Genomic DNA, 27,393 nt, shown 5'->3' with positions numbered 1-27,393 from the left:
GCCCCAGCCTTAGTGTCTCGGTAGAGCTTGCCTTAATATCTGACTAGCAGTCTATAGCATTGTTGTTTCAGTGTATAGGTTTCTCCAGTTATCTTCTGTTTGCACCAAGGAGTATTGGCTTTCCATTTAGTGTAGCATAGGAAAATGTCTTTTTAAAATACAAAAGTATTTACGTGCTTCTTGTAAAGCAAACACTAGTAGAGGTACCACCTAGAGTGCTTCACTGGATGTCTGGTGCTGTCTTAATGACTGAGGTTTGGGAAATGCAGTTACAGGACCCCAGTGGGACACTCCTGGGTACTTTCCTTCCCCACGGTCTCCTAGAGTGACACCAGAGGCTCCCAAATTCCCGCCGGGAAAGGAGCCTGGAAAAGCATCAGTATCGGTGGTGTCTGCTCCCCACACAGCGTAGAAGAATCCACGTTGTCAGAGAGCTGTTGACGTCAGGCGGTACAGAATTTTGCAAGGCCTCTATTTAAAATTCCCCAAAAATTAAATAAGGAGGGTTTGGAGGGAGGAATGCCCTAGACAAATTGTGGAGTGGGTTTGTTTTGTTTATGGAGATGGTCTTTAAAGTTGAAATTGCCCCCGTTTTATTTTTGCCCCAATTGACGAGGGGCTGAACTCAGCTGGAAGGGAGGGGATGGTTGTCAGCCTAAGGCTTTTAGCGAAAAGCAACTCTGCTCTGGGGCCAAGAAGCCTCCTTTTTTGGCAAAGAGAGAAAAGGGGGAAAAATATACAAACTCCTGCATGTATACTTCTGAGGCACTGAAGTAAGCTAGTTCAAAAAACACAGATAACTCCTTATGTTTCAAGGGACTGGTAGCAGTTACAGAGGATCCCCTCCGCCCTTTTCTCCAGGCTGGAAACACACGTATAAGGCACAGACACATTGCTTAGGCTGCTTTCCATTCTTTTCTCTTTGCCTTCTCACTAGAACCCTGGTTAGTAGATTGCTGTTTAATATTCTCTTCTCACTAATAAGGACACTTCGGCCTCCTCCTTCAGCCACTTTGAATGGTCAAATATCAACGTAGCCCTAAGTTGATGAGTGTCCATGCCACTGCGTGGTGCACGGCCTGACTTCAGGCGGTACAGAGAGGCAGTGTTAAATACTGCGGCAACGCGCGGTGAACAGTGTTTGTCCTGTTCCCATCCTCTTCCAAGCCTTCTGATTTGCCTCAGCTTGATGGTCCACTGTCTTTGACTCCTCTCCAGTAAATCTCTTTTTGTAACAAAGAGGGAGGGAACAGGCGTAGGCACAGCCTCTGCAGACCCAGCACAGCTCAAATTTACTATGTTGCTTTATTCTCTGTAATTTTATGGTTGGGGCCGGTGGTCCTCTTTGTTCATGGTGGCGATCTGAAGTTTCCTAAACAAATTATTTTCTCGAAGTCAAAAGACAGTTGCTTTAAATGCGTATTTACTCAGTGAACCACAGCATACATAAGTACAAGGATATGGCAAAAGCCCTGCCTAGTGTGGAAACATCTGAGGTTGAGAAATGCTGATCCAAAGTCACTCTCTCCTGGCAAAGCCCTTGGGTAAGATCTTGCGCCAGAAAACTCTATCAGCCTGAGTGTCCTGCCTCACCCTGCCATGTGGGCCCAGAGAGAGGGTGAGAGAGGGGCAACCCGGAGATGGGGCCTGAAACCACCTGTAGCCCCCTTCTGGGGTGGGAGTGGAGCGCGCAAGGCAAGAAGCAGGGAGAGTGAGCCACGCCTGTGACTCCTAAGAATGGAGTTGATTTGTAGACACTGATGGAATGAAGTAGATAAAGGGGACCGGTTTCCCTGGCTCATCTGTCACATGGAAATTTGGGGAACTAATACAGCAGGGGGTGTTGGTCTTCTTCTGCAAAGGAGCGGACAGCTGGAGTCATTTTTATTTATTTTTTTATTTTATTTTTTTTTTTTCAACGTTTTTTTATTTATTTTTGGGACAGAGAGAGACAGAGCATGAACGGGGGAGGGGCAGAGAGAGAGGGAGACACAGAATCGGAAACAGGCTCCAGGCTCTGAGCCATCAGCCCAGAGCCTGACGCGGGGCTCGAACTCACGGACCGCGAGATCGTGACCTGGCTGAAGTCGGACGCTTAACCGACTGCGCCACCCAGGCGCCCCTGGAGTCATTTTTAAAGGGAGCTGTTTGGTTGCTGTCAGACCTGGGTGCTAAGCCTGGCACCTTGGGTAAGTCACCCAGCGCAGGGGTTTCCTAATGCAGCCTAAGATTTCACAGACCTGGAGGCAAATGACTTCTGAACGTACAGCCCCCAGACTCCAGGACGTTTCTCATCCTCGCTGTCAAGTAGGGATATCCCGCCCAGCCCAGTTGCCCAGAACACTCCCAGTTGGCACCTAATATTTTAGTATAGTTATGAATAGCACCCTACACTCACTCCAGAAAGTGTGCACAGTACATTATAAGATCACTGTAGTAAGCTGTGTCCTCTGGTCTATTTTCACATTTTCATATTTTTTCTTATTTCATATTTTCATCCCTTTTCTTCTTGTCACAGTGGACCTGTCATTACCATCTGTTCAGACCTTTGTGTGTGGGTGGGAGGGGTGAAGGGGATAGCTCCTGATCCTGGCACAGCTTTCAGTAAATGAAATGGTGCCACCTGCTCAGCCCCTCTGTCTTCGTCTCAGGACTGATTAAAACATTCGGTGGGACGGGCTCCCGGCAGAAACACCTCTGGGTTGTATCCAGCAAATCATCACACTCTCTTCGAAAGTGGTCAGCTCTCGGCTTCAAATCACTCAGGGCAGAAACGCAGCCCCCAGGGGGGTCGTGAGAGCCCCAAGGCCTGGATGGCTCCGCTATGACACATCCCAGACCCGCCGGGCCAGTGGTTCACTCGTTATCAGAATCCAGTGTGGTCTGGCCCCCTTCCTTCCTGTTGTGTCTTCTCCGCGCTGCCTTGGGAATGCTCGGAACCTCCTTGCAGGCTCTCCTCGAGGAGTCCAATCAGGACCGGCCTTGAGGTTGCCCATTTACTCTGGAATTCACTCTCTTCCTTGGAAGTTGGCACTTCTGCCCGTGCTGTGTCCTCTGGCCTTGCTCCCAGGTCGGCCTGTCTTCCTGCGTCTTCCAGGACTACGGATGGGGGCCCGGCAGACTCTGTGTCAAGTGCTCTCCCGACCTTTTCCCACCGCCAGGTAATGAGAGCTTGTGGCGGGCAGCCTCTCAATGCTCTACCCCTGTCCCCACCTGGGTCCATTTGCCCACCACCCTCTCGGTGAACACTTTTCAGGGTGGGCGCCCTTCCTAAGAAAATGCTGAGCAGGGGACAGGAGTCCAGCAGACCCTCCCACCCGACTTGTGTTGGCCTCCCGGTACCGCACCCTCTCAGTCTCTCTCCACTTACCTCTTTTGCTCTTCCTGGAGCATCGGGGGAATGCCCCTTATCCTTTGCATTATCTCAGGCATTCCCTTGTGAGGCTTTGACCTTCCTGGTGTGACTCTTAGAAGCCCACACCTCGCCTGTGATGTTGAAGGGGAGTACCCCTCTCAAGTTCACCTGGCAAGGCTCCCATCCGAAGCATCACGTGCATTACTGGCTTGGGCCACAAGTACTCCCATCACTGTGTCCTGTTCCCCCAACCAGTTTGTTGTCTTCCCTCCCCCGCCCCTCCAGATTCGATCCAAGATTCGCTTCTTCCCTGGCTACTCAGTTTCATCTCTGATGTTTGTGGTTCCTTCACCAAACATTGTAGCAACCACAGGGCTGTCTGGGTCACCCTACCCTGCTCCGCTGTTCCTGGAAGGGCCTTGTGCCATCTTGTATTCTCTACTTCACCCTGCCCCCCCCCCCCCCAACCCACACTCATGCCAGGCACGGAACCAGATTCAGCTTTCAATAGAGACCTGCTGACATGATCTCACAGTTGTGAGATCAAGCCCGGTGTCAGGTTCTGTGCTGACAGCCTGGAGCCTGCTTGGGATTCTCTCCCTCCTACTTTCTCTGCCCCTCCCCTGCTCTTGTGCACGTGCACAATTTCTCTAAATAAATACATACATACATTCATAAACAAACTAAAAAAAAAAAAAGACCTGCCGAGGTCAGGGCCAAGTGACAGTGACATCACGAGACTCTCTCCCTGAGACTCCAGACCCCGGAGACCCACCTGCCTCCCTGCGCACCCCTAGCACTAGCTATTGAGGGGCACTGAGGTCGTGGTTCCTTCCTTAAAAATCCCTGTGTCTTATACTTCAGCTTTAACAATAGCTCTTTGGTAAGCCTTGCTAGGAACCAGGCACTATCCTGAACACTTCTTGTAGGTTAACTCCTCTACTCCCTATAACACGGGGAGATAGAAGTACTACCTTAGGTCCATTTTACAGATGAGGAAATTGAGGCAATTGCCCAAATCCGAACAGCTGGTTAGTAGCAGAGCTGAGATTGAAACCCAGGTAACCTGGCTCTAGAGCCCTTGCTGAAAACTGTGATTCTCGTCTGTCATTTTTATCATGTGCCCCCTCTGTGCCAGCGAATGTTCGGTGGTCAGGGTTTCTCCTGGGTGCCTCAGCCTCCTGGGCCCATCCAGTGAGGTGAGCAGGCTGGAACCGGGCTGGGGGAGGGGCGGCAGCGCCCGGTTCTCGCTGTCTTCTTGCTGTGGACTCCACGGAGCCTTCCAAACTGACGTAGCAGCCTGTGCTAATGGTCCTGGAATCCAGGCCTCAGGCGCCCAGGGAAGGTTCTGGGGCCCTGGTGGCCTGAAAGCCCCATCTGGGGGAAGGTGAGGCCATGGACAACAGAGCAGGGATAGGTGCCAGAGGTGGAATAAGAAGAATGGGTCGGGCAGGAAGGCAGGGGGTGCACTGGGAAAGACTGGGGGAGCCCTTGCCTGCTCCTGTTTGCTTTGGACGGTGGAGGCCGCATGCTGTGAGCTGGAGTGTGTCTTGGCAAGAGGCCTCAGTGACAGAGCCTTCTGACCAGGGGAGGCCTGGCTGAGGGTGGGCCTCCTTTCGTTGTTCTTAAAGGCACAGCATAATTAGGGGCAGCCAGCCTTTCCAGTGTCTCTGGTCCCTCTCAGGTAGAAACCTCACATCTGCCCCAAGGTCACGGGAAAGGGATCCAGGGCAGAAGCAGTCCCTTAGGGCCCAGCCCTATGCCAGGTGTGGTGCAGCCAGGTGGGCAGCGTGGTCACCAGTGCCTGGCCAGGCTCCCTTCAGCCCCCTTCCCCTTCTCAGCAGCCCCCCGCCCCCTTCAGGGCTCACAGATCCTCACCCCCTACCCTTCTCCAAACCACTGCAAGGGAAGAATGCAGAAATGCCTGGACAAAGGGTCCAGAGTCTGAGGCAGGTGTCTGAGGCCTGGGACTGTGCCTCTGCTATTCCTAGCTCCATCCCCCATGCTTCTCTGTCTCGACACCCACACCCTTCACTTAGGTCTAGGCGTACATTAGCACTCCACAGGTGCTCAGCTCTGCCTTAACTGGTCTCAGACCCCGCGAAGGACCTGGACGAGAGGGGAAGAAAAAGGCAAGCCCTGGAAGTAACCTAAAGGCTGCTCGGCTCTCCCAGACTCCAAACTCTGAATCTCTTCCTGCCTGTTACCCCCTGGGTACTGCCCAGGACTGCTGAGTGGGAGCCCGGCCCCTCCTACAGCACCGGGGCTGTACTTGAGCCCATCTTGTGTGCAGTGCAGGGGGAGGTGGGGAAGAGAGGCTGAAGCCTGACTGTGTCCTCTATAGCGTCCCCATGCCTGGAATGCCCCGCACATATCAGGTGCTCAGAAGGCATTTGGTTATGGAGGACACCGTATGTCCGTGATGTCAGGCAACCCTATAGGCAGATCATATTATCCTGGTATGATGAGGCTCTACGGAGCCCAGCAACCTGTTCCAGGTCACCAGCAAGGATATGGTGAAGCCAGGATCCAAACCGAGGTCTTGGAAGAGGGACTAAGAAGTGTCCGTGTGCAGAATCCTGGGATGGGCAGGGTCATGAGGGTGGGGCGAGTCAGGGAAGGCCTCATGGAAGACTATACCTTGAAGAACGGAGTGGGGGGGACTTCAGAGGGAGAGGAAGGAGCAGGGTCCTCCTCCCCCACCCCCACCAGCTGTTTTGTCCTAGGCTGAGCTGTGACCTCAGAAGACTTTTTATTAACATCCTAATTGTGTGCAGCTGGCCTCCTCTGGCCCTAATGAGCTCATTATCCTCTCTCATTAAGGAGGCCATTGTGGCCTGGTCACCCCGGGGACAGCAGTGGCCTGGGAGTGCCCGTCACTTCCTGCTGCCTTTGGCCAGGCTCAGCCCCCTCCTGGAGACGCTAAGTCCCCATCCCCACCTTCTGTCTGTCCCCCACTCTGTCTCCTTCACTCTGTGTCTCTGTTTCCTCTCTACCCTTTCCATCCTTCCCCCCAATGCCAGCATTGCCAAGCCCCAGTTAGAGTGCCTTTTAGAGGGCTTTGCAACTGGCTCAACAGCCAAAGATTACACTTGGCCTGAAAAGAGGGAGGGTCTGACTTCTGGGCTTGAGCTTTTCCCTCTTGGGGCTGGGGAGCCCCTTCCCCACCTAGGATGGATGGTCTCCCTTCCTGCCCTGAGCTGGAGGTGCTAGCCAGGTTGCCCCCACTCAGCCCCTGGACCATTGTGAAGCGGGTTCTTAGTGAGGCCCACAAGCAGGGTTGGCTGCTGTGACAAGTGACATCGCTGTTCTTTCTGGGCCTTTGCCTCCTGGAGAGGGCTTTTGGTCAGCCTGGCCGAATTATATTCTTCTGGCGCTGTGGAGATGTCCTCACAGAATGAGCAACCAGGCTCAGGCAGCATTCGATGGACTGGCCACCTAGGGATGCTCCCAGACATCTCCTCCATGGGGGGGCTTAGCTCCAAAGATCACACCCCGAGCCCCCAGAATGAAGGTTTCTCCTGCACGTCCAGTGTGCGGGGGCTCCTTTCTCAGGGCCCCTCTGCAACAGTTTGTGACTTCCCACTCCAAACAGTGGGCATGGTGGCTGCTGTCCTGCCCCTGCCAGGGGGCAATCTCAGCTTGAAGGCATGTTGAGTAGGAAGATGGGCTGGAGCGTGCCTGCCGGGCTGCACTGCAGGGGTGTGCTCAGCGCTCTCCCAGCCAGCCCAGGCCCCTCGGGTTTTCCCCACCATTTCCTGTTCCAAGTTCTCTGTTCCCCACCCGCCTCCTAAATAAGAAACTGCTCCCCTTCTGCCTAGAAACAGGGCTGACTTCTCAGGAAAAGGCCAGGTCTGGCAGCCGATCAGGACAGCCGTCCCTGTCTGAGCACAGCTGTGGCCACTTGGTCAGTGCAGTGAGAAGTCCTTTAATAAAACCTCACTACATTTTCTCTCCCGAGAACTAAGGCTGAGAGGAAGGCTAACAGAGGCCACCTTGGAGGTTGGACCCATCTTCCTAGGGACATGAAAAATGTAGAGGTGTCTCAGACTGGTCCCTGGGCATCCGTGAGTGCTGGCCACCTAACCTCCCACATCCTGTGGCTTTAGTCCCTCAGTAAAGCTCGTAGCTTCCGCTTAGTGGGCACCTACTGTGCCAGAGCCTATTTGTTGCTCCTTATCTTACACATCCTCATGCTAGCCTGCAAGGCAGATTTTACAGGTTAAGTCCCTTTCCTGAGGTCACAGAGCGCAGAAGTGGCCAAGGTGGGATTCAGACTCAGATCTTGGGCTCTGGCACTTAGGCTCTCTGCCTGAGTTTCCCCATCTGCCTGGCTGCTTGCTGCAATTTCGGTTCTGCCCTAGAGAACAGCTAAATGTGGTACCTACAGTCTCAACAAGACTAATTCTCCCAAGTGCACCAGCAGCTGTGAATTGTGGGGTCGATGCTCTGGATGCTACTGGGGTTTGGAGATCAGTTGGGGAGGGCTTGCCGAGGCATTAGGACAGCAGAGAGGAAGCTGTAGGACTCTGTCCTGGGAGACCGTGTGAGCTGAAGGACAGGAGCCAGGCTGAAGATAGCCCCAATACATGTGGGGCAAGGAGGGGAACTTTCCCCAGAGATGCCTCCCCTCTGACCCCATTTCCCATCATGCTTGCTATCATAAATTGCATCAGCTAAGGAAAGATAGCTCCTTGCCTTCTCCTGGAACCCCTGAAGGCAGTCCCCAAACTCCACAGATTGCATAGACACACACACACACACACACACACACACACACAAAACCGTACACATCCAAGTCCATTTACCAAGCTGGACTGAGGATCTCCTGATATACTCTGCGGGCAAAGATACCACCTGGCCACCCATGGGTGGTGACTGTGTTAGCCGGGGGGAATGCCAAACAACCACCACCAGGTCAATAACAGCTCAAGGTTTTTGACCCTCCTTTTCTGTGCTGGGCCTTAAGCTAAGCTACATATACCTCATTTATGCACTTCAACAAGAACACTTCAGTTACAGAGGTAATCTCGATTAATTACTCCCTTATCAGGAAGGGGAGACTGAGGCTCAGAAAGGTTTACTAATTTGGCAAAGATCACACAGCTAGGAAGTAGCAAACCAGGACCTGGATTTGTGTCTTTCTGACCCTATATCCCTAATCATCACCCTCTACTTCCAGGGGACCCTCAGTGGTCCACATAGACATTTAAGTGCACGCAGCCCTGCACCTCTGCTCATAGTGTCCGTACGCAGAGCACACACTCAGCAATACGTATGTACAGGAACATGTGTAACGTAGTGGCATTTGCAGGTACACATTCTCAAGGAGTCACCTCTCCCCTTGTGCATACAGCAGATAAATTCCTTTATCCACTTCTGTGGTAGTTAAGAATATGGTTCCTGGAGCCTGGGTTTGAGGTCAGCTCTGTGTCTAATTGTGATCTATATTTGCCTCAGTTTCCTCATCTGTAAAGTGGGGATGATGATGACACTAACACTTCCCAAGATTCTTGAAGATTAAATACGTATGTAAAGGTAGGGCCTGACCATAATCATCATCACGTGTAACAAATGTACACACACCTTTGTTCCGTGCGCACATGCACCCACATAGATGTGTACGTGAGCATACCCCACCTCCCATGCACTGAAAAATACAGAGCCTTGTCCACACCTACCCCCACATGCAGCCCACACACTCAGCCTCTGCAGAAAAGAGGATGCCCCGGGCACTGGAGGTGAGCCTGGGAGCCCCACAGGGCCGGCTGATGACTGAGCTCTCTTGGCAAGCCGGGCCACCCCCAGGGGTTCAGGCTCTAATTGCTCCTTGGTAGAGCAGCAGGGACTTTGGTCGGGAGCCCCGGTTACAGCAACTGACGTCTGAGGTGCTGGCATTCAGGAGAGGCTTGTCAGCAGCTCTGGGTGGGCGCAGGTCCAGGCAGCCTCCCCCAGAGACCCAGCTGTGTGCCAGGGCTCCTGGGAGGTCTGCGTGGAGCTGAGCTGGGCATCCATGCCCACCTGGGCAGTGTCTGAGCCTGTCCTTTGCTCAGTGGAGGTGCCCACAGCCACGCCAGCGACAAACTCTTCTCTGCAGGGCCTGAGGCAGGAGGGACATGAGAATCTGGGCCACTCAGCCTAGCTCTGCACATTTCTGGGCTGGAGTGGAACCCGGGCCAGTGTTCCCAGCGAAATTGGCAGGGACCCTGGCTCCTGGGGAAAAGGAGAGAGCAGGATGTACACAGGATTCCCAAAGGGTGAAATAAGGGTAGGGGAGACAATACCACCAGCAAAAAAGGGACCTGAGCCCTGGGATTATGAGGCCCCTGGATCCAAGGGGAAAGGCCCATTCAAGGGCTGGTCTCCACTATGGCCATAGGGGGAGAGGGAGAGAACAAGAGATCTGTAGGCTGCTGGACTCACTTTACACCAGATGATGACACAGACAAGCTTGGATGAGACTGATGGAGAAAATCTCCCCCAACCCTAACCCTCCCAGCATCCACAGAGGGGCTTGCCTCCTTTGCCTCTCCTGAGGATGACTTTTGAGCCCAAATTCCAGACATAGAAGGCTTAAAAGACAGTGACCCTGGCCATCCAGGAGACCATCAACTTGCCTGCTTTTCTAGGAAGGCATGGACTCACACAAAGGAAGGAGGGAATATTCTCCCAGTGGGGACAGAAGTGATTGTTTCAGAGGCTGGAGTTGTCAGTGGCACACCTTGGTATAGAAAAAGAGGCTGGGAGGGGCTGGACATGGAGGGGTCTTAGCAAATCCTCACCAAGACACATGCTTCCAAACTCCACTGTTCCTCTGGACACATCCCCATGTGTTCCCAATGACAGTAAGATCCCTGGTCCCATCCCAGGCCCATCCTGAGAAACCCTTTTCCTGGGAAGCAGAGCTCCCTTTTGAGGGCAAGCCTTCAGGGTACTTCCTTGGCCTGCTGGGATTTGGCATGGCTTTGGGGGCGGTCAGGTTGATGAGGGTCTTGAGGTATGGGAGCCAAAACCTGTGTGTTTTTGGCATTGGGGCTTGGACCTGGGGATCATGTGAGAGCCTCAGCCTTCAAGACCCTCCCAGAAGTGACTCCAAATTGAGAAGTATGGTGACTGTTCTTTGGGGCTCTTGGAGTTTATCCTGGTGCGCGGAAATTTGGGGGTGGTACTTCTTACCCAGAGTGGCTTGGAGGGCTCTGTCCTCACCTGCTGAGGTCTGTGGTGGCAGGTGGCCAGTGGACTTGAGTTGCAACTCCAGACTTGACTCACGATGGTGGACCTTTAGTCATGAACTTTGGTGGTTTCTGGGTAGGTATGGGATTAGTGAGGATACTCAGTGACTGAAACCCACTCCAGCTCAGTTAAACAGCATAGACAGTCACTGGCTCACTGTAATTAGTCCAACAGGTGGCCTAGCTTTAGCATACCTGGAACCCAGAACTCCAATGGTATGAAGTCTGACTTTCTCCATCTCTAGACTTTGCTGCTGATTTAGTGATTTAACCCTCAGGCCACCTCTTCCCACGTACCCCTGTGATCCCTGGTCTATGTGGTACTTAGTGTTCAGATTGCCCAAGTACCCCTGTCAGTTCTTGAGAAAGCCCCAGAACCATTACAGTGTCCGGGGGGATAACAGATCAGTCCAAAGATGATTGACCAGGTGTGCCCACTCCTGTGGTCAAGGAGGCAGAACCATCTTCATGGTGGAAATCCCTATGAGATGGGGAGTCCTGTTCCGTGACCTCCGGCCAGCCTCTGTGGAAGAGCACCTGGGGATGGTGCTTCTTGGCCGAGACTGCTGGGGATCCAGAGAGTGCTCCCCCCGAAGCCGAGAGAAGGGGAAAAGACCCCTGCATGATCATGTCTTCTGGTTTCCTTGGGGCCTCCATTGGCCACAGCCTTGTAAGCAGCCACACCATTGTGGCCGGGGCTTCAGGGAGGACAGTAGTGCTGCTCCAGGGAGTCTGCTCAGTGGCCCAGAATGTGCAAGTGGCTGTGGGTGTGATGGCTCATGCCATCCCACTCTGGGAGAGGGAGGGAAGGAGGGAGGAACGCATCCACCCTGGGTTCCGGAGGGACAACAGTGACCCAACTGAGGAAGGCCCTTGAGCCAAATAGCTCTGGGCCTTGAGATTCCAGATTCCTCATCCAAGGCTTTTTCCTGTTTGTTACAACTGGTTGTGTTTTTTTTATTTTTTATTTTTTTTTAAGAGCAGTTTTAGACCTACAGCAAAATTGAACTGAAGATACAGAGGTTTCCCACATGCTTCCCTCACACATGCACAGCCTCCCCCATCAGAGTGTATACTTGTCATTACTGATGAACCTGCACGGACACATCCAAATCACTCTGATCCATAGTTGACAGTAGGGTTCACTCTTGGTGCCGTGTAGATGAGCGTGTAATGACATGCATCCGTCATTATGGTACTGTGCAGATGTCACCGGGTGTCATGGTCTTTCCAGAGCAGCAGGTAGAGCGTTGTGGAATTCTGGAGAAGGTGGGGTGCAGTGGACATTCGAGACTAGATCATAGGCTGTGTGCTATCCCAGGCCCGTCACACCTTGTGGAAGACCTAGGAGGTGGCTCTGGGTGCCGATGTCCTGTGCAATGGTGGCACGGTTTTCCCCTGTCCCTCTCCGTGATCAGAGCGGCTCTCGGGCAGCCCCTTCCACTTCCCAACAAGGAGCACCTCGGAGGCTCCCAGTGTCCCCCCTTCTCGGGCAGCTGTTCCCTGCTGTGGGCAGTGACGGGGCCTCCGTGCTGCCCAGGGAAAAGCCCTGGGTCTCTTGACAGGGAACAGTCCATATTTGGAAATGGTGAGCTCTGTCACAGACAGAAAAGAGAACCAGTGCCAGATTGTTTTGGGGGTAGAGAGGGATCGGAATGGGATGGGGGCAAAGACAAGGTCCTGTGAAGAATTCTTTCTAAGATGGGATTGATGGCAGTTAGTGGAGTCCCAAGACCCAGGTGCTCAGAGTACTTGGCTCAGTCAACATTTGTTTAAATGATAAATGAATGAACCAAGGAACGAGAAAGACTCTTCTCATTTGGCCGTGACCGCCAAGGGTCACTCAAGGGTGCGGTGCCCACTTAGTATGATTGACACGTCAACATACTTCAGGGCGGCCGTGAGTAGCACTGATGTGCAAATGCCATGGACCTGTGATGGAGCCGGGGGCACAGTGACTGTCAGAAGTTGTCTGTGAGGCATTTATCTCTGGATACCTTTGAAAGCAGAGAAGGCAGCTAAACTCCCAGGCACACCAGTAGTCCTAATGGGTTTCAGAGACCCTCAGTGGTCACTGTTTAGCCAGAGCTTCCTTGGCCTCTCCCACAGGGTGATTTCACACATTTGACACATCCTTGTTTCAGTTTTACTGTTAAATTTTTTCATCAAGCATTTGTGTAAGTGTGGATCACCGTCCATCGGGCCCTCCTCTCAGGGAGCGTGTTGGCTGCTTCTTAGTGAGGCACAGGCTTCTCAAGGCTGGACTCAAGCCAGGTGTTTGCCAGGTGCCCAGGCTGCCTGGCTCCATGCCCTGCCCCCACCCCCCCCTCCCCCCGCCCAATCCTGCTGGGCTCTCATGACTGCGTTCTCTCTTGTCCCCTCTGCAGGCTGGTGGTTTGTGAGCACCTCTGAGGAGCAGGGCTGGGTCCCTGCCACCTACTTGGAGGCCCAGAATGGTACTCGGGATGACTCAGACATCAACACCTCCAAGACGGGGGAAGGTAAGGACCTGCAGGTTCAATGCGGAAGGGAAATAATGAGGCATTTGCAGGGTGTGGGCTGCTTCGAGATCCTCAGGGATGGGTACCCACCCCATTCCTGGCCCTTGGAGTGAACCCATTTCCCACTCTCCTCCCTAAAGCCATCAAAATCCCTAAGGTGAGTTGGGCCATGTGCCAGACCCTTCCCTTGGGACCCCATCTCACTGAAGCCAGCCCACAAGCTCACCTCCTTTCCCAGGTCTGGCCCTACCTGCCCTGAATGGGGCTCAAATTAGAGGGGAAATTTCCCTGGAGTGTGGATCTCAGGCTTTGGCAACTTTGGGGCAGAGACTGGAAAGAATAGTCTTAGGACTAAATGCCACAGCACCCTTTCCCCATAGAAGCCCTTGGTTCCCCTGGGGACCCCACACAGACCCACCTTTGCCTCCCTGACCCCACAGTGTGCTCTCTGCTGCAGGGATGAACGCAATGGGCTTTGTGCACACAACTTGTGCTGTGCATGTCTACTCAGAAGTCTCTGTTCTGGATATCTGTTATCCTGGCCAACAGTTCAGACGCAGAGAACAAGCCTGCAAGTCATTTCTCATTGTAGCAAGAACCGCAAGGTGGCCATTGCACCCCTGGCCCCTCTGATTAGCTCTGGCCTCGTGATGTTTTCCTGGGATTTTCTCACTTCCCTTCCCCCTTCCCCACCCCCCCAGGCCAGCACTGTCTGTGGACTCAGGTATTCTCCAGAGCAGGCCGCCTGAGCCCAGGGAGTCCGAGCCACCCCCAGTTCCTGTCTGCCTGCTCCTAAGAACTTCTAAACCCTCTGTGTCCCAGCAACGGGAATGCTGGCCCTAATGGTCAGTGGGGATGGTCCAAATGGGCATGACTGAGAGCCAGGGGGACAGAGGCCTGCCACCCGGGGCTCAGGCCACCTCCAGGCCTGCCCCCCACATACACACCCTCCATTCCATGCTGCCCAGGCCAAAATAAGCAGTCCGCCAAGCGAGTGCCAGCTCCTTATTCATTCTTGCCCTAAATGTCAGTTACTCGGCAGGCGGTTGGAGCCCCACCCTTCCTCCCATGTAAATGCTTTATTTCAGTCCCTTGACCAGGGCTGCAGCCCCTGAAATGCACATCTACCTTGTGACAGGTTTCCAGGGATGAGGCTCCGTCGGGAAGAGTTTGCAGGTTCAGACTGGGTGCCCGATCCCTCCTGGCTGCTCCCTGAGCCCTGGGGCTGAGCCTGCACCCAGCCTCATCTCTGGTTCCATTGCACCTCTGCAATGGTGGAGGATTTTAGCCCCTGAGCTGGCTCTGGTCTAGTTTATCTGCAGTCATCAGGCCTTGCCTCCTACCCAGTTCCATGTTCTCCATGTTCTGTGGTCATCCCTGGGCCTTTCAGAAACAACAATCCCTAGAGTGTCTAGTGAGGTATTATTCCCTGCCAGGTGTGTGGCCCTGGGACTTTAAAAGCCTTCGCCACCACTCTGGGAGGCACTGTTATAATCCCCCTTTTCCACATGCAGGAACTGAGGCTTTAAGACATTTAGCTACGTGATTGTCCTTGTAAGGCTTGAGCCTTGGTCAGCCTCCTTTGCCTGGTGGTCTTTACCACTGTGCCCTCTGCCCACCCATGAAGCATTTTGCTTGTAAGCACTTCTGAGAGGGTGTGTGTGTGTGTGTGGAATTTGAGTCCCGCCTTAAAAGGCTTTGCCAAGAATGTCAGAGCAGAGATGTCGGGAGATGCAGGACAGGACACTGAGTAGGCAGGGAAGTCCCGGGCAGGAAGGAGCCAGGGAGGTGTGTGCACACAGATGGCAGCCTGGTTTGAGGAGAGAGGAGGTGCTTTTGCAGTGCAAGCACAAGCAGTGGCAGGTTGTAGAGGATTTTTACCTTGACAGAGTAAGAATCAGTAAGGCAACCAGTGCAGGCTCTGCATTCAGAAGTGTTCGTGTGTGCGTGCATGTGCCTTCAGGGAGACCATCTTTAAAATAGGTTCCTCAGCATCCTTTTGATAGGACCTGTGTGCCAGTACCCCTGGCAACATTTGGGCAGCTGTGAACTTCATCATCACATCTTGGGCGTCTCTACCCAACTCAACAGGAGAGCTCAGGGCTCACCACCCCAGCCCAGGGCCCTGGCATCTGTGGTGTGTCCGAGAGACTATCCCACATTGGTCCCCTCTACTCCAGGCCTATTGCCATCCCATCATAGGTCTCTGATCCCTGATCCCAAAAAGACAATTGGCTGTTTGGGTTTATTTCTATTACCAGGCATTCTGGCATATGCTCCAGTTCTGAAATGTTAGCGGTAGGAGGTAGGAGGGCTGGGGTGGAGGTTGAAGATCCTCTTACCCCCTGATGACAATAAGGGCCAAGCCCAACACTGGCAAAGTGCTTTCATGAACCATTGGGTCCGTTGCCTCTCAGAGGTAGTAGGAAAATGGAGGCCCATAGGGATGTCACCTCCATGGAGCCCCCAGTTCAGTTTGTGGCAGAGCCAAAACCAGAATCTGGGTCTCTGCCTGTGCCCTTGTGCCCTATAGCCGCTGGCAATGATCTGCCTCTCTCCCTGCTGGGTCCGCATTGGCACCAGCCTCTTATCTGGGCTTTCCCTGTTGTTGGCAGGCCAAGGGTGCAGGGTCAAGGGGGAGGAACATCGTAGGGCCTAGAATCTGGGCTCCAGAGCCAGACCACCTAGATTCATGTGCTGCCCTGACACTTAGGTGTGTGACTCAGAGGGTTTCTTAACCCCCTCGTGCCTCTGTTTTCCCATTTCTAACATGGAGATTGTGCTGACTGCACAGGGCTTCTGTGAGGCTTCAGTGAGATGCTCCATGTGCATGGTTTCAGCTGGGGAAATAACACTTACTGCTGTGGTGGCCCCTGGCCTGAGCATCAGCTGAGGCTTCCTCTGCCCACAGGGAAGCCACCGAACAACCTGCTGTCAGGGTCCTTCCCAGTCTGGCCTCACACAGGAGATCGTTTCTTTTCCACGTGGCCCGTTCAGTCCCTTGTCTCTGCTCGTGCCAGGGTAGATGTCAGCCCCAGTGACAGATGAGGAAACAGGCTTAGAGAAGAACAGAAGCCTGCCTGCCCCCAGGTGACACAGGCATCCGGCAGCGAGGCCTCAGCTGAATCCATATCTCCAACCTTTGGTCCAGGCCTCCTCCTGCCAAGAAGCAGGTCAAATAGGTCACCACCACTCCCTCGAGAAAAGCAAGTACTTCCTAGGAGGCTTTGGTGGGGTTTGGCTCAGGTGCATCTGGACAGTCTTTCTTTGACTCTGCTGACCTGTCTCCCCCATACTTGAGCAGTCTGACCCCCAGCTTCTGCAGGGGGCCGCTTGGTGCCCTGCAGCCCTGACATGGTGTCTTTACACCTGGGCATCCTATAGGAAGGCCGAGGGTTTCTGGGGCTGGGCCACGGCAACCAGAGGGCATGGGCTGGATGAGAGGGGCTGCAGCACAGAGAACTGGGCAGCAGGTCCCCCGCTGTCAGAAATCCGATGGGCAGCGTGCAGCAAAGGAGCAGAACCAAGGCCTGCAGCATCCGTCCCCATGTGCACTTCACTCAGCGACATTTCCTAGTGCTCAGCCTCTGGCCAGGCCCTGTGCTAGACCCCGGAGAGGGCTGAGAGAGCAAAGACAGGTACCCCCAGGGTGGTAGGGACAGGGAGCCCCATGGCAGAGGACCCCCACGTCTCTCCTGACACAGTGCCTGGCTCGTGGCGGTAGGCTCACAAGCAGGACGTGGTGAGTGAGTGAGTGGCCGACAGATGGGTGGTGCCGTGGGCCCCATGGCCTCCTGGGAACCGTGACTGCCCAGCCATGGTGGAAGCAGCAGTCTTTCCCTGGGGCTGCCTGGGAGGGCCATCTTTGTGCCAGGTTGGGTCCCAGGACCCTCTTCACCTCTCAGGTGCTAGCATTGTGAGTTCTTAGCCCCTCTCGGTCTTAGGGATACAACCCACATGGTTTGGCTTTGGTGGAGTTTCCCCCGTGTCAGTGGGCAGATCTGCCCCCGTCCAGCAGGTGCATGCTGCTGGTGCTTGGTCCTGGCGATGATGCCCCGGGAGCGTGAACCTTCCCTCCCGCCATCCCCCTCCCTGCCCCATCCCATCTCATCCTCATCTCCATTCTCTCCGCCGGTTCCGTCGGCCGCGTGTTCCATTGCCATCTCCCACACCAGTGTCCAAGAGACGCAAGGCCCATCTGCGGCGTCTGGATCGCCGGTGGACCCTGGGCGGGATGGTCAACAGGCAGCACAGCCGAGGTGACTGTGGGAGCCGGCTTCTCCTGACCCGCAGCTGCCGCCCTTCGCTCTCTCGCTAACACCTCCCTTCCTCTCTGAGCTCTGCTCCTGTCTGCCACTCGGCCTCCTCACCCAGATTCAACAGCTAGACTTTCTCTCACCTTCTGCAGCTGTGGGGTGTTGGGGAGGAGGGCACAGGGGGCTACCTGGGAATTGGGATGATTGGGAGTTGGGGGGCGGCTCTGGCTTCTGCCACCATCCTGGGGATGGGGGTCATGGGATTCAGGATGTGATGTGGGGGCGGCTGGACTAAGAAAGGCCACATTGGCCCTAGAAGCTGCAGATGAGGGGGGCGGGGTGTAAGTCTCTGCACAGGCTGTCCTACTTGCCCCCACTCTTCGGTGCCTGCTTCCTCTGAGAAGGTGCTCCATCGGCCAAAGCTGTTCCAGCAACTACTTAGGGACAGAGTAGGAAGAAGGGCCAGCCCACAACCCTCCTTCTTCAGCTAGCTCCAGGGATACTAGAAAGGGAACAAAAGCCAGTCCCAGCCTGGTCCCGGGATTCGGCCCCAGCCGGCTCTGAAGGCAGTGACAGGTCCAGCCAGGAGCTTCCAGCATCTTCAGCACTGGCATCAGCACTTTGTGAGGGGGCCTGGTCAAGATTCTAGGGAGGCCCCTGGCCAGCCATCCAGGCTGATTGGGAACTAAGACATTTGCGGGTTCAGGGCCTTTCCAGCATCCAGGAGCTTGGGAGTAGGGAGCTTAGGGGCGAGCCTCTGAACAAACCCCTCAACATCTCCAGGGCCCACAGGCCAGCAGAGGTCCGTTTCTCCTGTCTCACTGAGAACAAGGCTGGAAGGGCCTGTGATGAGCACTGGCCTCTCTCCGATAGCAGGGATGCCCCGTGAATATCGGCCCACCCCCACAGCTTGTTCCTCAACAATCTGAGACCATGTTTTGGCACCAGCCCCAAGCCCCAGGCAGCAGCAAGCCCGGACGCTGAGGTGGCCGCCGCCTGTGGCTGGTGCAGCACCACACTCAGAGCACTGGCTGTGGGAGCCCAACTCATCCTGAGGGTGGAACAAGGGTTGGACTCCAAGGTGCAGGGCAGGAGGCCAAGTCATGGAAACGGCGAGAACGAGCTCGAGTGTAAAGCAGGGGCACCCTAGAACTAGGAGGGGTGGAGCAGCTTTGCCGGGGGGCCAGCCTGGGACACTGCCCTGAGCCTTGGCAGCAGAGGAGAGGGGGACGCTGGCCTGGAAAAACCGCAGAGACAAAAGCTTGGCCTTCCCCCATCCCCTCCAGCATCTGCTCCCAACGCCATCCTACACCGAACCCCAAACGCAACTGCGTCTCCATAAGCACACGGACACTTACAAGTGACGAAGCACTACTGCCCGTGCGCAGCGGTACGCTGTCCCCTCTGGCCCCCACGCAGCTGCGCATCCGTGGCCTCTGGCACACAGCCACTACACACGTAATACCGCTCGTGCAGCCAACGTAGAACATTCCACATATGCATTTACAGTCGCAGATGCTTCAGCTGCTCTGGACACATCCATCGTACATCTGCTTCTGACCACCAAGGACACACATAGCTTCCTATACGGTCTCATACGTAGCCCCTCACACTGCATGGGCACAGGCAGCGGACTCGGAGTTACACGCATGCAGTGGTATATGTGGACATGCATTCCCAGCCAGATGCACAACTCTGTGGACATCCATACGTATACAAATATGTAAATGAGGACAAGCCCACTTTTCTCTCTCTCTCTCTCTCTCTCTCTCTCTCTCTCTCTCTCTCTCTCTCTCTCTCTCTCTCTCTCTCTAAGAGACCTAAACAGCATTATTTCCCAGTCTCAGCCCTAAGTTAAGTCAGGACTAAGTTAAATCAGGCAGCCAAGAAAAACTTGCAGAAAGCTGGCTGGGAGAAAGCAGTGGAGCCAATGGGGGGAAACAGGCAGTGGGTCATATATAACTAGACAAGAGAGAAGCAGTGCTTCCCCAGGGCCTCCACTCCCCAGCCCCTCCGCCAACCAGGCCTTTGGAATCAGAAGGCCTCTTGTAGTGGGGTTGGGTAGGTTGTGGGGGCCGGGAGGGAAGCCAGGGAGACTGCTGACGGAGGGGAAAGCATTTGAAAGAGGAGGCGTCTGTGGTTTGGAAACTGCAGGGTTCTCCAGACCCCGCCTCCAAAACCAAAACAGGCCTGTCCACCTCCCCCAGCCAGCCACCCACCCACCGGTGGGCGGCCTGGTCAGCCCTCCCTAGGGCAAAGTTGCCACCCACCTTTGACGGCACATCAGAGTGACCACAGCCTCAGTGCTTCCCAGAAGCCCTGAGGTGACCCCCCACCCCTGAGCTTACAGCTCCCTCTCCCTTTTGATTCCTAAACTTTGATTCCTAAAAGTCTCTTCTAGAGACCCGGGCAACCTGAATGACTTAGCTGCCCAACCCCCCTCCCCAAGCCCCTGAGACCATTTCAGTCTGTCTGGGCATCCTGACTTGGTTCCCCATCCCCACCCCCAGACGGGGCTCTGCCCTGGTCCAGTAGAGGGGCTGGCTCTGCCTCTCCCTCAGGGAAACGTGGAAGCTGGGAACCTGACAGCCAGCCACATGTCTACACGGAGGTAAGCCATGCCTCCGCCGCCTGAGCTGGCCATGGCAGGAAAGTAAACCCCCACACAGACCAGTTGGAAGAGTTGCACTCTGAATGCTCATCACCTGGGACCTACACAGTGACGGGGCAAGACAAGCCTCTAGGCCAGCCAGATCTCTTCCCGGGAGCATAAACTCCCAGACCTCTGTGTTCACGTCAGTCCGAGGGCCACCAAGAACGGGGCCTTGTGCAGGAGCAGCTCAGCTTCACTAGGGAAAACTGATGTGCTTGGTTCTGCCTTCTCTGAGAGGGTCAAGGGGAGGCAGGGCACTTACATGGCCCTCAGTGCTATGTCCTCTGCATACACACTGGGGGCTGCAGAGGCTGCTGCTGGGGCCTGACAGCTCCAGAGCCTGGGCCCGCATGTCACGGTCCAGGCCCTGTTCTCTGCCATGCGGCAGGACAGCACTCCTCTGATCTTCCTAGGAGAAGGACTATAATTTTTCCCTGCAGAGGCAACTTTGCCTAGGAAAACTTTAATGATGGCTTCCTGCTGGAACCACAGGCTTTTAAAAATAGCCCAGCTGAACATAGGCAAAATGTGGAGCCCAGGCCTCGCCTCACCCTAACCTCAGAACCCTACATCCCCGGGGCCTGGCGCTGCCCCTCTGGCCACGGCCCGGGCCAGGATTTACCGTGCCCCACTGGAAAATGGAGTGGGACCAGGAGCAGGCAGGAGAGTGGAGGGCTGGAGTGTAGCACACTGAACTTCTCAAAGGCCCGAGTCAGAATCTGGCTGGCCCAGGTTCTCAGGCGATCTTGGCAGCTCTCCTCAGCGTGGCTGGATGGGAATTTGAAAGCTTCCAGGAGTTAGTCGATGGTGAGAAAGGCCTCTGCGTCTGGGAAAAGCTTGCCATTGAGAGGCGCATGCCGAAGAATGGTGGAGGCTCCAGCGGGTCATCACCTACCTTTCGCCTTTGGCAGCCTCTCAGATTTGGCCAGGGCCCATCAGCTCTGTCCTTGCCGCCTCCATCCTGGAGGGACTTGCTATCCGGGCCCGGCATAGGGCTGCGGAGAGGGCCCTGATCCTCCTAAGTAAACAGATGGCCCTCCTGTCGTGGGGCAGTGGGGGGGGGGGCGGGAGGGGAGGGAGGAGGTGGCAGTTGTCCTCCGTACCCCTCCCCTACTGCTGCCTAAGGCTCAGGCAGGCTGCCCATCAGGGTCCACCAAGGAATCTAGGAGTTACTGTCATAGATGGGAGCAAGGAGGAGTGGGGCAGGTATCTTAGAACACAGCCTCTTGCCCCTGCTCAGACAGCCTTGCCCTTCATTGATGCGCTGCCTAGTGCCTTCGGAGCCCCAATTGTGTGACAGGCACAGGCTAGAAGAGACAGCATGAGTTCAGGGTAACCTTCCGAGAGGGTGTGGCCAGTTCTGTCTAGGTCTGCTCCTCCTCCCAGAGGGTGAGTATGGGGATGTGTGATCCTTCCTGAGACCTGAACGTTTCTCTGGGGAGGCTCTCCACCCAGGAGACAGGGCAGCCAGCCAGCCAGCCATGAGTCCACCTGGCCCCAGCAGACGCAGGAGGAACACCTCCCTGGAAGCCTGAGCAAGGACCCGTGCAGAGGCAGCAGGGCCCCTGCCAGGAGAGAGGCTGAAGAGATCCAGGAGGACAAGTACTGCCCAGCCTCCCCACACCTGCCCTCCCAGGCTTTTCCTGTCTTCCCATAAGGCACCTCCTTCCCGGTAGCTGGGGAGGCCCTGAACAAGGCTCGCAGGCAAATGTGACGGTAGAGCAGGCAGCTCCCCAAAGGGGTGCTCCCAAGCTGTGTGGTCAGCTCAGCATGCTGGCCCACCCTGGGCTCCGGGAGGCCCTGCTGATGGCTGCAGTCAGCATCACCACTGATCATTTGGCCGCCGGGCCCTCATCTTAAAACCCATGTAATCACTCCCATAGAACATGTGTTCCCCACAATCCTCTTGGGGAAATCACACAATCAGGTGATCACATTAGTGGTCAGGGAAGGCTTCACCAAGGAGGTGGCCCTGGGGCTGCCGGAAGATCAGACAGAGGCAGGATTTAAGGGGTAGAGGTGGGAGAAGGGCTCAGAGAGCAAGTCTGGGGCATGGATGGGGGTCTGGCACGTTCAGGGAAGGGGGGCATGCCACGGCGCCTCCAGACATCCCAGGGGATTCCTGACTCAGGTGCCACACAGGGCAGGTTCCCCCTAACTGTGCCCTCAGTCCAGGGAGCTTTTGGACCCCTGAGGACACTAGGCCCCAGCACCCTCACTGCTGTTACTGGGCTGGGAGAGCCAACTGTCTGCTGCCAGGGCTTAGCCAGGCCACCTGGGGCCCCGGCCAGCTTCTGCACACACTGGGAGCCACAGTGAGGCAACCAGCTAAGCCGGGCCAGGCCCGAGGAGGAAAAGACAGGAAGGAGGACCTGAGCTCCAACCTCAAATAACTATGCCTTGTTGCTTCATCCACCCCCCACAGAGGAGAAGTACGTCACTGTACAGCCTTACACCAGCCAGAGCAAGGACGAGATTGGCTTTGAGAAGGGCGTCACTGTGGAAGTGATCCGGAAGAACTTGGAGGGCTGGTGGTACATCAGGTAGGAGCCTCAGCAGAAGAGAGAGATCCCTCTACCACTCCGGCCCTGGGCAGCAGACTGCACAGTGGCCGTGGGCACCAGCTGGCAGGTCGATACTGAGGCGGCTTTGCGCCCACAGCCCAGGCTTGGCTGCTTCAACCCTGCACGGTTGAACAGCTCGAACAGAGTGCTCATCTCGCAGCTTCTCTCCTGGGGCACGTCAAGCAGAGCCAGAGTTGTGGCCAGTGGGGCACAGGGGGCCCCGGCTCAGCTTGCAGGCAGTGGTGCAATCCCTTCCCATGCATCTGCCAGGAGGGTCCAGCACATCTGAATTTGGTTTTCTGTGTCCGGCCTTGGCTGCCTGGTGCGCTCTGTAGCTCAGGCCGCCTGAAGGGCTGGCGTCCACAGGCCTTGCTGAGGTCCCAACAGGCAGTCCCTGCTGCCCATAGCTCAACACTGGCGGCCTTTCCACTCTGCAGGGCTGGCTTATATGGTTGCAAGAGCCAGGGTAGAAGTAAGGCCTGAGCCCAAGCCTAGCTTAAAGGCCTCTTCCTTCTGCCCCTCCCTCTTGCAGGGCCCAATCATGTTTCCCAACTGAGAAACCCATTTGGGAGCATGGGGAGGGGAGGGAGGGCTTCCCTGGCAATCCTAGAAGCCAACTAAACCCTGTGGGCTTCACTCACCTTTCCCCTACCAAGTCCTGCTCTCCAGTCCCCTCTGTCCTGGGGCTCTGAGGCCAGCCAGCACCTTCTGGGTGGGGGGTGGGGTTAGGGCTCACCGGAAATGTTTTTGGGTCCTTTAGAATTGACTCTGCTGTGGTGATTTCACCCAGTTTCTCTCTTCCCTGCCCGTAGCCCAAATGACCAAGATAGTCTTGTATCTGTGAGCTCTGGGGACCACTTCCCCAGCCCATCACACCTGGGAACCCCGTACCCACCCTGGGCAGGAAGGGTGCTCCGCTCTGTCTCCCACAGTGGGGACAGGATTGACCCAAGTGATGTGGGCACTCAGGAGACAGTATCTTGGACCGTGGTGGTGTTAAGATTGGGCTATGCTGATGGGTAGGATGAAGGTCATTGGCTGCATGGGATTCAGCCTTAATGTGACCTGACAAGACATAGCTGCTCCTGCCCTTGGCCCCATGCATACCAGTCAGTAGGGCTGAGGTGTTCCTTTCTGCTCTGTGAGGTGGGACAGGACTGTGTGCCTGGATGTGTGTCTCCCAAAGTCACTGCCCCTAGACTTTCACACTCACTAAAAAACTAGACCCAACCCCAAAATCCAGCAACCACAAATCTACATGGGAGGGCCAGCAAACATTCTAAGGCAGGCTGGTAACCGAAACCACCCTCCCGGAGGTTATCTACAAGGCTGCGGGGTTTTTTCCAGTTTCTTTTTTTTTTTTGTTAATTTTTTTTTTAACGTTTATTTTATTTTTGAGACAGGGAGAGACAGCATGAACAGGGGAGGGTCAGAGAGAGAGGGAGACACAGAATCTGAAACAGGCTCCAGGCTCTGAGCTGTCAGCACAGAGCCCGACGTGGGGCTCGAACTCACGGACTGTGAGATCATGACCTGAGCCGAAGTCGGATGCTTAACCGACTGAGCCACCCAGGTGCCCCTCCAGTTTCTTAAAATGATCAAGGTTACTCTGAGCCATCACTTTTAGTCAACTCTTGTCCCCCATGGCCTACCCCTTTAGCTAGTGGGAGCTTCAACTGAAAAAACCCTACAAAGATTCCACCTTAAGAAGGCTGCCAGACACCCCCTTAAATATGCCATTTCCCAACATTCCAGGCTCTGTGTTGGTCCTCATTTCCTGTCTTTCTTTTCCCCTCTCCCCTCACACACACATACCCTCCCTCTCTCTCTCTCCCTTCTTTTCCAGTTTGCTTCCCTCTGGAGTCATTCTGCGCTCCAGAGCTGGAAAGCAGATGTGAGCCGAGTTGGACCCAGACACACACAGCCGCTCCTGATTCCCCTGCATCTCTCTGCCTGGAATCTAATTGTATCCATGTAACACCCGACGAACACAACAGGGTTGGACGTGGGAGCACTCAGGGCAGTGAGCAGGCCTGACCATCACTCCCATGAGACCCCACTCCCCATCTCCCCACTGTTCTCATAGAAGAACACCTCTGCCATAGCCAGCAAGCTCTTTATCTTGAGATGCAGGAGCACCAGGTTCCAGGCCAGATGCTGCCAACAGCTAGCTGTGTGGCCCTCTGCTACTTGCTTTGCTTTGCTGAGCCTTGGCTCGTGGCTCATACATACGATTAGGCATCCTTACTAGTTGCTGCCATCCACCCCTGAAATTTCTGTGCTTCTCTCTGCACCCCTTACCTTGGGAAGGCAGGCCAGCCCCTTGACTTCCATTCACGTGTTAACTGATATCTGCCTTGCAAGCCCCACACAGGGGGCCAGACAGGTGACCTTGGGACAGCTTGCCTGTGCTTTCCAGTGGTGTGAACATAAGAAGCCACCTCCTGCCTAGGCTTTCCAGCAAAGCTCAGACATGTTGATAGAAACTTTCGCTTTCACGTTCCTGCTTCTCCCACCTCATGAGCACCCAAGAACAAGGTCAGATCGGGCAGGTGGGAAGGGCGAGTGTCCGACATCTGGCACAGAGGAGCCGTTGCAAAGAGCCAGATGTGCCCCGGGGAGCAGACGGGGACAGTGCAACTGGTGGACTGGGAGGTGAGCTCTTGGTGGGCTTGGGTAGAAGTTCTGAGCACCATGGGGAGAAAAGGGAAAAGCTTGTTTTCAGAAGTCATCAAGTCACCTCAAATTAAGTCAGCCCTGTCATTTGCCTTTTGTCCTTGTTTATGGGTTTTGATTTTGTTTTCATTTTGTTTTGTTTCATTTTGGTTTTGTTGTGTCATACCAAAGGTTTTCATTTTATCCAGTCATGTGCTTTCAGTCTTTCCATTCATGGTTTTGGCTTTTGGAGCCCTATTTAGAAAGATTTTCTCAATCCTCAAGATTAACCAAATATTCACAATTTTTTTTTTTTTTTTTTCCCCTGTGGTGTGAGGCCAAGGTCTCACTTACTTTTCCTAACTGGGTAATCAGTCATCTCCAAATTGGTAATTGAAAGCTCATCCTTACCCCCACTAATTTGATTTAATTTTTTTTAAGTTTATTTATTTATTTTGAGAGAGACAGAGACAGCATGAGCCGGGGAGGGGCAGAGAGAATGGGGGAGAGAGAGAATCCCAAGTAGGCTCTGTGCTGTCAGCACAGAGCCCAAGGCAGGGCTCAAACTCACGAAACCATGAGATCATGACCTGAACTAAAACCAAGAGTCAGACGCTTAACTGAGCCACCCAGGCGCCCCTTACCCCCAGTAATTTGAAGTGTTACCCTTAACATCAGTCTGTTTGGGGACTTGTTCTGTGAACTTGATCTGTCCGCTACCCCCACAGTTAGCATCCATACCTCCCCCACTTGGCCATTCTTTATAGACATCTTCCTAGTTAGTCTCGAAAGGTCTATCTTTCTGGATAAATTTTTGTAGCTACTCTTTTCCTGAAGTTTGCAGAAGAGAGAAAAAATTGAGCTCCAGGGTAGGGACTTACCAAGGGACTCAAGAGCAGAACTCGGGGTTCCTAACTCCTCTTACCTGTGCTACCTGTTCACCTCTCTGATCTCCCTTCCCTTTGTCAGAGGGCCTCTACCTAACACACCACGTTCACGCTTGCTCTTATCTCTAGAATCGCCCTCTCTGTTGGGAGGTAGCAGGCCGTTGTCAAGTCTACTTGGTGGGCAACTCAATCTGAGGAATCTTCTCATCCTGATGTCCCACATTTGCCTGACTGTAGAGAACGAGAGCCCACACAAGGAGGGATCAGGCAGAGAGCAAGGAGAGAGGAAGAACTGGTGTCCTAGGTGTCTTTTCCACCTGCCCTCCATCCCACTTCTCTCCAGAGTGGTGGGATTGGCGGGTGCCTCACAGAACACAGTGGAGAAGGCGCAGCTGGGCCAGGCCAGATGGAGCCTGCGGTGTGAGGTCAGGTAGCAGCGCTCAAGTGACATCATGTCCACCCCTTCCCCCAGGTACCTGGGCAAAGAGGGCTGGGCGCCAGCATCCTACCTGAAGAAAGCCAAGGACGACCTGCCAGCACGCAAGAAGAATCTGGCAGGCCCAGTGGAGATCATCGGGAACATCATGGAGATCAGCAACCTGCTGAACAAGAAGGCGTCGGGGGATAAGGAGACGCCACCGGCCGAAGGAGAGGGCCCTGAGGTCCCCATCGCCAAGAAGGAGATCAGCCTGCCCATCCTGTGCAATGCCTCCAATGGCAGCGCTCTGGGCGTCCCTGAGAGGAGTGTCTCCAAGCTGGCCCAGGGCTCGCCAGCCGTGGCCAGGATTGCCCCTCAGAGGGCCCAGATCAGTAAGAGCCTTCCTGACCCCTGCATCCTTACGGCACAGCTCTTTAGAAAGCGGTCACAGGGTGCAAGGAAAGCCAGAGGGGTGTATAAGACCCCTATATCATTTTTACCCTGACATCTAGGCTGACCCCTAACCCTGAACTTGTTTCATGCTAATCACGAGTAGGCAAGGCACTTCCTCACAACTCTTGCGCTGAAGATAAAATACACGAGTGTTTAAGCTGGTGGCATTCCCTAGAAGAAAGCCAGGAATGGTTGCTTTGCAGATCAGTGTATCCCCCAGGCTGTGACACGTGGCTCCCTTGTGCAAGGCTGCTTTACAGAGTGACAGCCAGTAGAACATCTTTCCTGGCCTTACCCCTCCTTCCCTCTCGCCTCCCACCAGTTACTGGAAACCTAAAAGACTTGGAAGGAACGGCTTTGCCTCTCCACGAGCAGTTTTAAAGGCCTCTGTATAGGAGAAACCCAGCTAACTGGCCCCC

The 27,393-nt window shown here is 54.7% G+C and overlaps 1 protein-coding gene across 4 annotated transcripts in view; it reads left to right on the top strand.

Moving 5' to 3' along the window:
* SH3PXD2A (SH3 and PX domains 2A) overlaps nucleotides 1–27,393 on the top strand; it is a 235,296-nt gene that overhangs the window by 200,624 nt on the left and 7,279 nt on the right. For 2 of the 4 annotated variants that reach the window (XM_042907909.1, XM_042907911.1), the window contains 4 exons: nucleotides 12,975–13,088; nucleotides 17,264–17,347; nucleotides 22,423–22,540; nucleotides 26,576–26,913. In XM_042907909.1, coding sequence (XP_042763843.1) covers nucleotides 12,975–13,088; nucleotides 17,264–17,347; nucleotides 22,423–22,540; nucleotides 26,576–26,913 — 654 coding nt within the window. The remainder of the gene's footprint in view (nucleotides 1–12,974; nucleotides 13,089–17,263; nucleotides 17,348–22,422; nucleotides 22,541–26,575; nucleotides 26,914–27,393) is intronic. The other 2 variants (XM_042907910.1, XM_042907912.1) reach the window with 1 other exon arrangement.

The sequence above is a fragment of the Panthera leo genome, chromosome D2 (genome assembly GCF_018350215.1).
Source record: "Panthera leo isolate Ple1 chromosome D2, P.leo_Ple1_pat1.1, whole genome shotgun sequence".
NCBI lineage: Eukaryota > Metazoa > Chordata > Mammalia > Carnivora > Felidae > Panthera > Panthera leo.
This window is presented reverse-complemented; position numbering and strand designations above follow the sequence as displayed.